The following is a 14,279-nucleotide window of genomic DNA, read 5'->3' as shown; positions in this document are numbered from 1 at the left end:
CCCCCCCCCCCCCCCCCCCCCCCGGCAGCTGGCCACCTCAGCGTTTGCACCTTCTGATGGGAACCATTGTCTGGGTTCGTCCACGGAATTGGCCCCGCTGCCCTTCTGTCTGCTGCCAGGATTTGGGCCCCGGAAGCGACCGGAGCGAGCACCTTAGCTCAGTCCCCCGGCTTCACAGGCGGAGCCCGGGAGAGGTCCAGTGACTTGCCCGTGCCATAGATGGGGCAGGGGTGGGGGTCGCCCCTGGCCTGCAGTCCTGCGCCACGAGCCCGCGTGCCCGAGCCAGTCCTGCTCGCGTCTCGGAGCACTAACAGCTCAGGCGCCTTGGCTTTCCCGACCCTGCCTGTGGGAGCCGCGAGGCCAGGGCACGCTGTCTTCCGTTCACCTCCCTTAGAAGGCAAGTCCCCTCCTGTCATCGTGGAAGTGAAAGCAACTGCCGGGAAGTTTGGGAAGGAGGACCGGAAAGGGGCAGCCCAGGAGAAGAAGCAGNAGGAAAGAAGCATGCTGGGACATCGCGGGGGGCTGCAAGAAAGAGGCATGCTGGGATATCGTGGGGGAGCTGCGGGCCAGGCTGGGGAGGCAGCAGAGGGGCTGCGGCATGTGGTTGGTCACTCTCAGCGAGCTGCTCTTGAGAAAGCCCTGGACCTCCCCCCCGGGGCGGGGGGGAGCAGATCTTCTGCCTGGGGGGCTCCTGAAGGCTATGCATGTCTCCGTCCCTCCGAGCAGGACCGTCTGAACACCAAGAAGCACAAGGCAAAGGATGACAAGAAGCCGATGAAATCTTCAAGTCGGGACAGGCTTTCCTCGGAGGACCCTGGCCCTGACGGCACCATGGCCTCTCAGGAACCCATTGATCCCCTGGTCATGGAGAAATATACCAAGAGGCTGCACACGGAGGTGAGGGCACGAGCCCCGCACCCGGCGCTCCCCTCCCTCACACCTGCTCTGTGTGCCGTGCTCCCCTCCCTTGTCCATCCTGTTGATTCCACAAGTGATAAAGGGCTGGCCTGTGCCAGGGCATCCGAGTGTGTGAGGGGCAGGCATCAGGCACCAGTGACACGCCTGGCACATTCAGTGACCAGCAGTGCAGGACAGAGATCACCCAGGGCCAGGGGGCGGGGAAGACCTGGGTGGGAGCAGGTGAGCCTCCTGGGGACATGGAACAGACCTGAAGGGAGGTGAGGGGCGGCTAGGGGGACATCCCGGAAGAGGACCCTAGGCAGAAGGTGCCGTTTAGGCAGGGGAGGGAGTGGCCAGGAGGACAGAGGCCACCAAGAGGGAGCAGCTCTTGGGGTGTGTGGGGTTTTCTAGGCCATTGCGTGGCCTTGGGGTTTTTCTGAGTGAAATGAGAAGTCACAGGGTTTTGAATGGAGGAGCGGTGTGGTCTGACTTAGGCTTTAGAAGGTCACTGTGGCTGTGGTTTGGAAAACAGAGTAGGGGAGCAGAGCAGGAGCCCCTCCCTTTCTGCCACCCCCACTTCCTTTCTGTGTTAGGTGCGTCATGGCAGACGGGGGACACTAATGTAGGGTGAATTTCCAGCAAGGGTGAGGGTTATGAAGCATTCCAGAGACTTCCTAGTGGTATATTCTTTTATTATTTTTTTTAATGTTTGTTTATTTATTTTGAGAGAGAGGGCAACTGCACGAGTTGGGGAGGGAGAGAGAGAAAAGGGGAGAGAGAGAGAATCCCAGGCAGGCTCCTCGCTGTCAACGCACAGCCCGACACGGGGCTGGGTCTCACCAACCGTGAGATCGTGACCCCAGCATAATGGTGTACTCTTGAGCAGTAAGTCCTTAGAGATTCACCCAGGCGTTGTGTCCTGTGCTTTGGTATCTCAGAGCGGAGGTCCGCGAAGCCACATCTGATTGTCACTTTGTGTAATGGCAGTGCTTTGTCCTCCTCTAGCGTGGATGGCTAGGTAGCCGGGATTACATCACATACATTGTGGTAACGCTCCGGATCTCATTTGATCAGAAGTTCCATTTGCCGCTGGTGACATCACTGTGATTTCCGCAGGTTGATAGGATTTAGAGAGAAATCATAGGGCTCTTTGAAATAAAGAATCAACTTGCCCTGAGGCTCATGTGGTCCAGCCCCACTGGAGGGCCTGGTCCTGGAGACATTTTGGTGTGTGGATCTGTGTTCTCACAGGAAGGATCTTATGCCCCCTGTGGCCAGGGTAGAATGGGGCCACCCCACTTTTCCTTGGAACTACCCACTTCACCCACCCCAGGCTCCGGGGCCCTCGTGGGTCCAAGGGGCTAGTGCCGGATGACCTCCGCAGACTGGTCTGAAAAATAAAGCTCTGCAAAAACGATAGTTCTACAGAAACTCCCCTTCTGCAGCTGCTCTGTGCCGGTGTAGACATGCCCCTCGTAGCATGCCAGGCGCTCCCTTGTGTAGGTGCCGTCCACAGAGCCAACCCTGGCCTGTGGTTCTGTCTCATGCTTCCAGGTCTATGGGCTGCTGGACACCCTAGTGACTGACCTCATGGTGTTGGCCGACGAGCTCAGACCCACAAAGAACGTCGAGGACACTTTGCGTCTTTGTATCTGACTCACGTGCGCAAGGTGCCCTCCTGGGAAAACGGATTAACAAACAAGTCAATAAAGAACTTTTAGACCTTTGTGTCTTGAGTGTCGGATCTGGATGAGGTCAGGTCATGATCCGGGTCTCCCAACGTCCCGCTGGCCTCAGCGCCCCCTCCTCCCAGTTCCTGGAGCCACCCAACAGGAGGCAAGGGGAAACACCCCCGGAAGGGGACGTGTGGGATGCTGAGCCGAAGAGCAAGTTGGTAGCAGGACAAGGAATGAATCAGGTGGCAGGATAGCATCACCTGTCATGATCCCCGCCCCTGACCTTCCTTGGCCCAGGCTTTTGGGGTCACACTTCCCGGAGCCAGGTCTTTCCCAAGCGTCGTCACCAAGTATGAGCAATGTGAGACCGGGAGAACTGGACCCCATGGGACCTGGGTCCCTGACATCCTCCCACTCCAGCTGGGCCCAAGGGCCCTGTCCCAGGTCCCCGGGATCACGCTCACTGCACCGTCCTGCCCAGATCCCGTGTCCTCGGCAGCCTGGCTCCGCCCCTCCTCATGTCAGACCGGCTGGCTTCCTTGAGCCACTTTTTGCCTTAAAAACAGCCTCTGGACTTTAACGCCCACCCCCTTGCTCAGAGCAGTGTGAAGTGGACAAGAGGTGGCCCCTGGAAAGAAAAGTGCTGTCTGCTCACACTCACGACCCGAAGGGTTTTCTGTCCAAAATCCTCACTCTGGGCCAGAGCTCCCAGGCGAGCGGGCGCAGGCTCCCAGCGCCCAGAGTTTGGAGAACTTCACCAATGCTGGGCTTGTCGCTTTAAGTGCTGGTAGAGCAGGGGCGCAGCTGGGATGTGGGGGCAGCGGCCACAGCCCCCTGCCCCCTTGGGTTTTGCATTCGGTGCTTCTGATAAGGACCTCGTGGGCCTCAGCATCTTCCAGTTGAGAGCAGGAGGAGTTCTGGAGAGAGCAGCTCACTCAGAGGGGCGGAGAGAGGCTGTGCCCGGAGCCCGCGTGCCCCTCTCGGGCGGTGGCTGAGGGGGCCAGCAGGAGCCCACAGAAAACAAGACGCCACCAAAGGGCCGGCCCCTGGGAATGGTCTTCACGGCTCAGGGGAGATGGGGGAGGGGTGGGACAGGTGCGGGAGCCCCCCACCCCCAACCGCCATGTCTTGTTGAGGCAGGGGAAGGGTTAACTCACGACAGGGTGGGAGTGGGCTACCGGCCCTGGCTCTGGCCCTGGGTGTGCCCGTCCTGGGGACTGGCAGGCCTCCCACCTGGCCCGAGCCACCTGCCCAGCCAGCAGGAAGGGGTTAACAAGCCTGCGCGTCTTCCTGTGTCCTGTTACTGCTGAGGCAGACCTGCCCGGCCAGCTGAGCAACTTTCCTCCGAGTGCTGCCTGCTGCCTGCCTGCCTGCCGGCTGGGCGGCTAGGACACACGGGCGGCCGAGAGGCAGGGCTGCACTGCAGCCCGTCCTGGGGACCCTGCCTCCACCCTTCCGAGGGGTCTGCGCCTCCTGGGAGAGGGTGGGCATCTCCAGGACCCGGGTCCGTGGTGGATGGCTCTGGGGACGCTCCCGAGGCTGCGCTGTCCCCCTGCCGCGTGGGTCGGAAGGTCACTGCAGAGACCGCTCGTGGTCCTGGGGCCGGGTCCAAGGGAGCCTGCACCGGAGGTAAGCTGGCGCCTCCCCGAAGCCGTGGTGCCTCTCACGGAAGGCTCGGGGCTTGGGCTCCCTCTCAGGTCCCACGAAGAGGGGTGAGGAGGGCAGGGCCATAGCGGATCCTGGAGGCTTCCTGCCCGCTGCCCCTCCCTCCTCCCTCCCTGCAGCCCCCAGGAAGCAGGACTCGAGGATCGAGGAACGGCTCCCCACCCTGGGACTAACGTCTCCGGGGGCTCCGGTGGCATCCCCCACAGACTCCCGTTCCCCTCTGCCCACCCCTCCCCCTCAGCCTCAGTTGCACCTCTAGCCTCAGGGCAGCCCCCACCCCATTCCAGGGCCCCAGGACACAGACACCTCGGGGCTGACTTCAGCTTAGAGCTCTAGCTCACTCCTGTCCCTCCGCGGGCAAGAGTTAGGGCACTGCCACTCCCTTCCCACCCCCCCACCCCCCACCCCGTGGTGGCTGCTGACCTGATGCAGTCAGGGCAGGGGCCAGGGCACCTTAGCAGTGGATGGGAGGGGCTGTGGGCTGGTGGGGAGCACACACACTTTGGACAAACTCTTGCACGTGACTCGACCTATCTAGGCTCTTTCCTTCTCCCTGAATCCCCACTCTGGGGATGCCGGCTACTTCCTCAGCCTTGACGGTTCCCTCAGTCCTGAGAAAAGGAGCCCCCTCCCCCCTGTAAAGTTCTCCTGGGCACCCTGCATAAAGGAGAGAGCAGGTATTTGTACTCCGTGCCCTGCCTCCTCTCCTCCCCTCCCCCCCTCTGCTCTGTCCCCGCCCCGCCATCTCTGAATTAGCCTCTCAGGCTCTGCCTTCTCAGTGTCCTTCCCTCCACCTGACAGGGTCTGGCTCAAGGTCACTGCANAGGCCTCCCGGGCCTGCCGCTGCCGCCACTGGCTGCTGGGTTTCTGTTTCACTCCCTTTTATTTCTGGGCATATTGTGTTCGATAAAACCCTTTGCTTGTAACACCGCTGGCAGGGCTCCCAGTGGCTCCCTCCTGTGATCCTTNTCGTCCCTTCTAACTTCAGGGGAGGGAGGTCCATGCGCCTCCCTGGGGTTTCTGATCCCGCTCTTCCCCCAGCTCCAGCAGAGGTGTGCAGAGGAATTTCCTCCATTCCCCCTTCTAGAAGGAAAGTCCAGACAGGGCCACCGGGGTGGGCACTGAGGGCCCCTCCCACTACCCCAGGCTGGGCTGGAGGGCTGGGGCAGCCAGGCTCAGGTAGGGCTGCTGGTGGAGTCAAGATGCCTGACTGGTTTTGCTGGTTTCCGTGGCCAGCACTGGGAGGGGCGAGCACTCAGGGCGGGCTGTGGGGCACAATTATTTCTCGTCTTGACTCTTGCCGCCCTCCAGCCCACCAGCTGGGGAGGTACAGACAGGTCTGAGTCACTAGTGAGTAGCGCAGGAGTGAAACAAGCGTTGGCTGTGACATCCCCACAGAAGGCCTGCCAGGCTGGACGGACGAACGGCAGACAGAAGGTAGGCAGCCTTTCAGCCAGCACCCCATCCGCCCGCTCTCCCACAGGGTCCCCTCCTCCGGGCCCAAGCTCTCCCAGGCACCTGGGCCCTGGAGAAGCCTGCCAAGGCCTGCCCCGGCTGCTTTGAACTGAGCCCGGGGTTGGCAGGGCTGGGTGGAGGGAAAGCCCAGATTGGGGGAGGGTAGGGCAGCTTCTGACTCCTGCCGAGTCCCAGGGTAGAGCTGAGAGGTGCTGGGAGGCGCCATCTCTGTATGTGGGGCTGGGAGTCCCCAGGTGGTGTGGGTCCCCAGGTGATGTGGAGGCTCTATGGGTCCAGCCTGTGTGTGTGTATGTGTGTGCGTGTGTGTGTGTGTGTGTGTGTGTGTACCCACACCAGAGCAACAGAGGGGTTCTGGGTTTGGTTTCTGGTAGGATCCTGGCAGAACACTGTTCTGAAAGAACACTGTTCTGTCTTGAGCCTGCTTTCCCTAGATGGCCTGGTCCTGACGCTGTGGGGAGGGCAGGGGGCTGGATTCCCTCTCGGCTGGGGTATCAGTGCACCCAGGGCCTCCGGTGTGGGGAGCCCAGAGCAGCCTTGCCTTCAGGGAGCTTACCTTCCGGCTGAGGTGGCCGGAACGGAAACAATAAAGCAATCAGATGAATTAACTGCAAAACCAGTAGCCCTGACAGTGAGTATTGGATTGTCTTCTGGAGACCTAGGTGTTAGTCCCAGCAATGCCACCTACACACTGTGACACGGCGGGCAGGCCGCGTCCCCTCCCTGGCCTCAGTGCTCTTGTGTGTATGACAGGGGTGGTGGCGGCTAGGTCTCTTTGTGAGAGACAAGCCCCCTCTTCCGGCCCCATCTCCCTCTCTGGCCTTCTGGCCCAGCTCAAGTGTTCCCTCTGCTCTGTTCTTCCCCGCCCTTTGGCTTTGCTCCTCCTCCCCCTCCCCCTTCAATCTCAGGCCGTCACCTCCACTGGGAAGTCTCCCCTGATTTTCCTAGCTTGGGCATTCTTGTGCATGTCCATGCTAGGCTGGATCGTCTGTGCGCCGCATCTGGACGTGTGTGGACCAGGACTTGTGCTCTGTGTCTGGCACAGTATCAGGTTCAGAGAAGGCCCCAGGCACTAGGTGCCGGATGAATTAAGCTGCACAAACTAATGATGTGAGAAGTGAGGAGTGGGGACCAAGGAGCTGGAAGGGACAGGTCCTAAGCTAGATCCTGTCCTAAAAGGAACTGTAGACAAACAGGAGGGAGGTGAGCAGGGATTCCTGAGGGCCACTCTCCTGTCTCCCGCTAAGAGCGAGGACTGGGGAGTGCATCTGCCTGGGTTACTCCCAGCTCGTACCAGCTCTGTGAACTGGTCATTTGATCCTTCCCTGAACCTCACTTCCCATCTGTGAATGGAGATAATAATAATCGTATCTCGTCTTTGTGGTGCGACTAAAAGAGCAATGGGCATGCATAGCTGCGAGAATAATAGTAAGATAAGAAACATAAGAATGAGCTCTGCCAGCGGCTGTTCCTGACAGCGGGGACCCCCGGCCAGGCCTTCATTCCGTGGCTGAGTGGCTGCCGAAGGGGGCCATCACCCCCACGTTCCTGAGTTCCAGTCCCTCTCTTCCTCAGACCCATGTGGAACCCAAGGACGCAGCCGCCCTGCTGAGAGCTCGGCGGCCCATTCCTGTAGACCGTGACCTCGAAACGGTGGCCCTCGGCCCTCCACCTCTGGCTGGGGCGGGGGCCGCCCATCTGCAAGCCCCCGGCCATGACGACCTCAGCGCTGCGGCGCCAGGTGAAGAACATCGTGCACAACTACTCGGAGGCGGAGATCAAGGTGCGCGAAGCCACCAGCAATGACCCGTGGGGCCCGCCCAGCTCGCTCATGTCGGAGATCGCCGACCTGACCTTCAACACGGTGGCCTTCGCCGAGGTCATGGGCATGCTGTGGCGGCGGCTCAATGACAGTGGCAAGAACTGGCGGCACGTGTACAAGGCGCTGACGCTGCTGGACTACCTGCTCAAGACGGGCTCCGAGCGGGTGGCCCACCAGTGCCGTGAGAACCTCTACACCGTCCAGACGCTCAAGGACTTCCAGTACATCGACCGCGACGGCAAGGACCAGGGCGTCAATGTGCGCGAGAAGGTCAAGCAGGTGATGGCCTTGCTCAGGGACGAGGAGCGCCTCCGGCAGGAGCGGACCCATGCCCTCAAGACCAAGGAGCGCATGGCACTGGAGGGCATGGGCATCGGCAGTGGGCAGCTGGGCCTGGGCCGCCGCCACGGTTCCCCATCCTCCTACAACTGTGAGTGGGCCCCGGGGCTGTGGCTGGGGGCCAGGAGGCAGCCTGAGGTCAGAGGGATGCTGCAAGCATTCAGGGAGATGACCACTGTAGCACGGAAGGCGGGACGCCCCAGGAGGTGCCCCACGAGTTAGCGCAGATGACAGCGGGACTGTGCCTGGTGGGCTGGGGTGGTGGCAGATGCTCAGGCTTCTGGAGCCCCGCAGCGTGCCTTATTCTGCCCCTTTCGAGCGGAGGGATCTAGACGGCCGCCCCTCTGAATCTCCGCTTCCTCATCTGTGAAGCAGGGAACATCTTTCAGGTGTTGGATGTGAGAATCGAGGAGATCAGGCTCAGGAATACCCCTGGCCCTGTGCCCAGACACAGGGCACAAGGCGCTCCATCAGTGGCATTCCTCATGACCCCCTGCTTGAGGGCACTGTCCTTGAAAACAGGGTGCTGCAGAGCGGTTTTTTTTTTTTTTGAGAGAGAGAAAGAGACAGAGAAATGTGAGTGGGGGAGGGGCAGAGAAAGAGAATTCCAAGCAGGCGCTGTGCTGTCAGCGCAAAGCCCAACACGGGGCTCAATTCCACGAACCGGGAGATCATGACCTGAGCCGAAATCAAGAGTCAGACACTCAACTGACTGAGCGCCCCCACAACCGCACCCCTGCAGAGTAGTTCTGGACTCTCCTCCCTGCCCTGATGTGGGCTTCCTGGATCTGAGGGGGACTCGGATGGTCCTCCTTTCATAAAGCCCTTGACAGTGTGCCGAGGGCTTTGAGAGCCTCAGCCTTGATTGACTGGCACTCTCCCCCTCCCACCTCACGTGACTCCAGGCAGGATGGGGCCCCCCTGGAAGAGTGCAGTAGCCGGAGTCAGGGGACCTGGCTTCAGGTCTTACCTCAGGACCCTGGCCAGGCAACCCTCGGCTATTTGACACATCTGTAAAGGAAGGACTGGAGGCTCTACTGGGGGTGGCATGGAAAGCCTCACACAGAGTGCCAAGCACACTGCCAGGCCCCCTGGAGCCCTGGCTGCCAGTCAGTTCCTTCATCAGTTTCCCCCTCTGAGCCTTAGAGCTTCCTGGTTGGGGGGGGAGGGGCTGGGAAGGGGCACGGCACGTCGGTTACAGAGGCCACGATGGCCGACGGTCCATGGTCGTTGCAGCCTCGTCCTCCTCCCCACGCTACACGTCGGACTTGGAGCAGGCCCGGCCCCAGACGTCAGGAGAAGAGCAGCTGCAGCTGCAGCTGGCCCTGGCCATGAGCCGTGAGGAGGCTGAGAAGGTGAGGATCCCCGGGGGGCCTGGCGAGGAGACTACTGCCCCACACCCTTACCTCCTAGGCTCCTCTGCTCTGGGACAGCACAGGGCCTGTCCGTGTCCCTGGGACTGTCCTGGCAGGGACTGCCTCCCCGCCTGCAGTCCCCTCTGGCTGGGGCTGGAAAGGGCAGTGAATACTGAGTGGGTTGAGGGTGCACATGTGTCTTACGGGCCCGCGGCGGCCCCATGGAAGGCAAGCGGTGAGCGTGGGGACAGATGCATTCCTGGGAGACCCAGAGATATTGCTGCTCCCACCACCGCTGCCATCAGCTGTCCTTTTGGGGGGCAGGGATAGCCCCCCGTAATCATCCTTTCTGCCATCACCTCTGTGGATCCAGGTAGACTGGGGCAGGAAGTCTCACACAGCAGGGCCTGGGGATGCTCAGGGGACCCAGAAGCCAAGGATCCATCTCCTTGATTTTGGAAACTGCGTTGCAGATCCAGGCAGGGAGAAGGCCACACAAACCTTGATGCCTTGGGGTCAGGATGTCCACATCCACTCAGGGTGGGCCCTTCTCTCTCCACCTCCCTTCCCCCTGCCCAGGAGTGGGAGCGCTGGGCCCAGTTCACCATTTTCTTCCTCCTCTGCAGCCCGTCCCCCCAGCCTCCCACAGGGATGAGGATCTGCAGCTGCAGCTGGCTCTGCGCCTGAGCCAGCAGGAGCACGAGAAGGTAGCAGGCCAGGCCTCCTGTGCTGGTGCTGGTACAGGTGCTGGTGCAGGTGCAGGTGCAGGTGCTGGTGCTGGTGCAGGTACAGATGCTGGTGAAGGTACAGGTGCTGGTGCTGGTGCAGTACAGGTGCAGGCGCAGGTGCTGGTGCAGGTACAGATGCTGGTGAAGGTACAGGTGCTGGTGCTGGTGCAGTACAGGTGCAGGCGCAGGTGCTGGTGCTGGTGCAGGTGCTGGTGAAGGTACAGGTGCAGGTGCTGGTGCAGGTGCTACACAGGCACTAACCAGGCTCCTCCCACTGCACCCAGCGGTCCTACTCTGCCTAACCTCTCTCGCTGCACTCTTCTTCACTCCAGCTCCAGGCCTCTCAAGTCCACCTGGGCTGCTCATGCTGGCCTCACCCCTCTGTGCCTTCCGCAGGAGGTGAGGTCTTGGCGGGGAGATGACTCCCCTGTGGCCAATGGTGCTGGGGCTGCAGTCCGCCGTTGGCAAGACAAAGAGCCGGAGAGAGAAGAGAGAAAGGAGGAGGAGAAGCTGAAAACCAGCCAGGTAGGGAGGGGCTGGGCTGCAGGGGCTGAGTGAGCCTGAAAGAGGAACTGAGTTGATATTTGCACTGCACTTCATATATAGTAAGCACTGTTTAAGCGTTTATTCAATGAAAACAGGGATAGAGGGGGTGCAGCAGCCCCCAGGCCGACCACATGGGCTGATGACTGAGCTGACAGCCCAGTGCGATACAAAGAATCTCAATCCCCTCCCCGCCGCCGCTGGATTTGGGTTCTAGATTTGCTGTCATTTACTTTGACTTGGGGCACATCACTGCGATGGCCTCAATTTCCTCCTTTGGGTGGGCAGCTCTACCCCTGGTATTCTAGGATTACGTGATACTGCGGATCCAGATCGGGGGGTGGGGGGAGGTGGGCTCAGGCACATGTACTGACAATATCTTGGGCTCATATACATACTTTCCAAGAATAGGGGAGTGGGTAGCTTCTGGGAACAAGGCCACCCTCCAAAGCTGTGCATGGAGCGAGGATGTCTCTATCCCCTTTCTGCCCATGTTCGCTGTGGCTTAGTTTCTGACTTATGAAGGCAGACTGGTCAGAAAAGCTGTCTTTTACCACGGATGGGCTGGGGAGCAGGACGACTGAAGAAGGGTCAGGCAGGCCTGGGATTATCCCAGCTCTGCCTCTCCCCAGCTGTGTGACCTCAGGCAAATCATTTCCTCTCTCTGAGGCTCAGCTGGTGCATCTATAAAATGGACACACCACTACCTGCACTACCTACTGCACAAGGCTGCTGTACAGGCACAAAGTGGATGAGGAAAGGTTTTATAGACTGCAAAGCAATGTACAGAGACGAGGGATCATTAGTAGATGTTTGTGAGTGAATAAAGGAGAGAATGAGCTGGACCGAGGAAGCCAGGCTAGGGACCACCCTTCTTTTGGTTTCACCCACTTCTGAGCAAATGGCTGCCTCTCCCCCTCCGCAGTCCTCCATCCTGGACTTGGCAGACATCTTCACACCCGCCCCGGCCCCGGCCTCCACACACTGCTCTGCCGATCCGTGGGACATCCCAGGTGGGCACGCAGGGCTGCGGGAGGTTTCCAGGCTGGCCTTGGAAAGCCTCTTCCTTCCCAGCCACTTGCTGGTACCCACCCCCCCCCCCCAAGAGCTGAGGGCCAATGGGCAAGACACTACCCCCTCTGAGCCTCAGCTTCCTCTGGGATGTGGGGTTGTAGTGAGGGATGGGAAAGCACATCTGAAGAGCCCAGCTCATGGAAAACTCCGAGATGTTCTCTCATTCCCCCCCGCCGGTCACCTTGGCTTTCCTGCCCCAGCCCATCCCTGCCCTGACTGGGAAGGTGGCCTGAGCTGCCCACGCCTGGGACTCCACGCTCCTGGAAGAACTTGCCGAATATGGGCTCTGGCTTGCTGGGTGGTTCCGAGTCAGCATCCCATCTGTGAAATGGGACCCTTGGCCTCCCAACTTTGGGTAGCTGCGAAGGGCCCTGGGCCGAGTATAAAGGCGGGCTTGGGGTCATGTCTGTACTATTCCCCTTTTAGGTCTCAGGCCGAACACAGAGCCCAGTGGCTCCTCCTGGGGCCCTTCTGCGGATCCCTGGTCTCCTGTCCCCTCCGGAAGTGCCCTGTCCAGAAGCCAGCCCTGGGACTTGCCCCCGATGCTCTCCTCCTCTGAGCCCTGGGGCCGGACCCCAGTGCTGCCTGCCAGACCCCTGTCCGCAGACCTCTGGGCACAGAACTCCTCCCCTCATCACCCACTCCCCAACACTGGGGCTGACCCTTGGGGAGCCTCGGTGGAGATCTCCAGTGCACCTGGTACATAGAGGGCCAGAAGGTGTGGGTGGGGGGCTGAGAGGACTTCTGGGTCCCCTCCCTCCAGTGCCAACACATCCTGTATTAAGATTAGGCTCCTTGCCTATAAGGGGTCAGACCAGTGCCTGACCTTTTTGCCAGCCTATTTCATCTTCCTCTTCCTCCTTGCTTCGCTCTAGGTGGTACCTCACCTTTTGACCCATTTGCCAAACCCTCAGTATCCACAGAGACCAAGGAGGGGCCAGAGAGTACCCAGGCCCTGCCCTCCAGGAAGCCAGGCAGCCCTGTGGGTAAGCAGGAGGCAGGGGGTGATACAGCTCTGGGGAATGAGGGACCTGCCCAGAGGTGGCCTCTGTCCCGCCTTCTTCCCACATTATGACCACTCCCCGTCCCTAACCAATGAGTTCAATCATTTCTGTTCCAGAGCTGGACCTGTTTGGAGACCCCATCCCCAGTTCTAAGCAAAATGGCACCAAGGAGCCAGACGCCTTTGACCTGGGTGTACTGGAGGAAACGCTAACCCAGCCCAGTAAAGAGGCCCGCGCCTGCCCGACTCCTGAGTCTTTCCTGGGCCCTTCGGCTTCCTCCTTGGTCAACCTTGACTCACTAGTCAAGGCGCCCCAGGCTGCAAAGACGAGAAACCCTTTTCTGACAGGTAGGGCACCCCTTGTCCCTGCCGGGTGGCAACACTGGGGACCCCTGCTCTCACCATCACTCCTTTCAGAGCCCAGGCCCTGCCCTAAAAGTTTTACTCTTCTTCCCTGTTTCTGAGACTCCAGATCGTGCCTCCTCTCCCCCCTCCCCCGGCCACCCCACTGAAGGCTGTGTCCCCTGGCGCACTCCAAGCTCCCCATCCACTCTCGTTCCTCCGCAGGTCTCAGCGCTCCATCCCCCACCAACCCGTTCGGTGGGGGCGAGCAGGCCAGGCCGACCCTGAACCAGATGCGNAAGGATGACTCCGCCCCCAGCCCCGCCCGGACGCTCCAACCGGCCCCCGCCGACCCTCCGCAGCTCCGGGAGCTTGACGCCGAGGACTTCCCGGGGCCTGGACCACGCCCGCGTCCTCAGCCCCCACCGCGTGGACTGTTTCGAGGCGTGGTGTCTGGCTCAGGACCACAGCGCAAATGAGCGCCAGTCACGGCCGTGGGAACAAGTGCTCTGCCACGTGGGGCACAAAAATGTCCCCACTTCCCGGACAACCTCCTCCGCCCGGCACCGTCGCTTCCAGATGCTCCCCGGGCTTTCGCTCATTATCTCATTTCATTCATTTACCCCAGATCAGCGCTGGGGATGATCTAATGGCAGGGAACAGTAGGCAGTTGTTCCCATGGCATTGCGCACTCTGTGCTAAGCACTTTAGACAGATTATTTAATTTAATCCTTGCAACAACTGTCTGAGGTAGATAATACTATTCCCATTCAAGACTGGCTACGTAATTTGTGGGGGCCAGTGCAAAATGAAAATGCAGGGCCCTTGTTCCAAATTAAGAATTTCAAAACGGGGGCAGCAGGGCAGTAAACCAACTTACAACGTTTGGTCCTGCTCTCACCTGAGAGGCGAGGAAACAGGATCAGAGAGGTTAAGTGGCATGCTCAAAGTCACAAAGCTAGCACACACTGGGGCTGGGATTCAGACTGTCTGGCTCCACAGCCCTGAGCGCCCCCGCCCCCGGGCTGGGCCCTGGGTTTCATTTGCAAATATTGACTGCCCCGGAACAAAGTGGTGGGCTCTCCTGGGAGGGATCCAAGGATTGCTAAGCCCACAGCCTCCAGGAGCTCAGAACTCAGTGGGGAGACAAGCCCGGAGCCCTCATGTCTCTTTGTTTTACTGAGTCAGTCACCCTAAATCTAGCTCTACCCCCTCCCCCTCTTCACCAGGGCAAGAAATTCCATCTCAGCCATGCTGAGAGCGCCTGACCCCTGCTGGGGGCTTATACCAAGGGGAAGGGCAGGACCTGGTGCCTCATCCTGGGGCCACCTTGGTCACCCCCACTCCTTTTCCACTCAA

The 14,279-nt window shown here is 60.2% G+C and overlaps 2 protein-coding genes across 2 annotated transcripts in view; both read left to right on the top strand.

The window, feature by feature from the left end:
- Positions 1 to 2,628, top strand: part of MYCBPAP (MYCBP associated protein) — a 19,842-nt gene extending 17,214 nt beyond the window's left edge. Inside the window, exons 17-19 of the mRNA XM_077776784.1 lie at positions 395 to 535; positions 698 to 897; positions 2,455 to 2,628. Of these exons, the coding sequence (XP_077632910.1) occupies positions 395 to 535; positions 698 to 897; positions 2,455 to 2,556 (443 nt within the window). The 3' untranslated portion in view covers positions 2,557 to 2,628. The remainder of the gene's footprint in view (positions 1 to 394; positions 536 to 697; positions 898 to 2,454) is intronic.
- Positions 2,629 to 3,231: 603 nt separating this feature from the next.
- On the top strand, positions 3,232 to 13,399 carry EPN3 (epsin 3). Its single transcript, XM_077776856.1, has 11 exons — positions 3,232 to 4,205; positions 5,553 to 5,678; positions 7,290 to 7,966; positions 9,112 to 9,230; positions 9,857 to 9,937; positions 10,355 to 10,483; positions 11,427 to 11,514; positions 12,002 to 12,274; positions 12,451 to 12,561; positions 12,696 to 12,926; positions 13,146 to 13,399. The coding sequence occupies exons 3-11, from the start codon at positions 7,429 to 7,431 to the stop codon at positions 13,397 to 13,399; spliced, it is 1,824 nt and encodes a 607-aa protein (XP_077632982.1). The 5' UTR covers positions 3,232 to 4,205; positions 5,553 to 5,678; positions 7,290 to 7,428.
- The last annotated feature ends 880 nt before the right edge of the window (positions 13,400 to 14,279 follow it).

The sequence above is a fragment of the Crocuta crocuta genome, unplaced genomic scaffold (genome assembly GCF_008692635.1).
Source record: "Crocuta crocuta isolate KB4526 unplaced genomic scaffold, BGI_CrCroc_1.0 scaffold352, whole genome shotgun sequence".
Taxonomy (NCBI): domain Eukaryota; kingdom Metazoa; phylum Chordata; class Mammalia; order Carnivora; family Hyaenidae; genus Crocuta; species Crocuta crocuta.
This window is presented reverse-complemented; position numbering and strand designations above follow the sequence as displayed.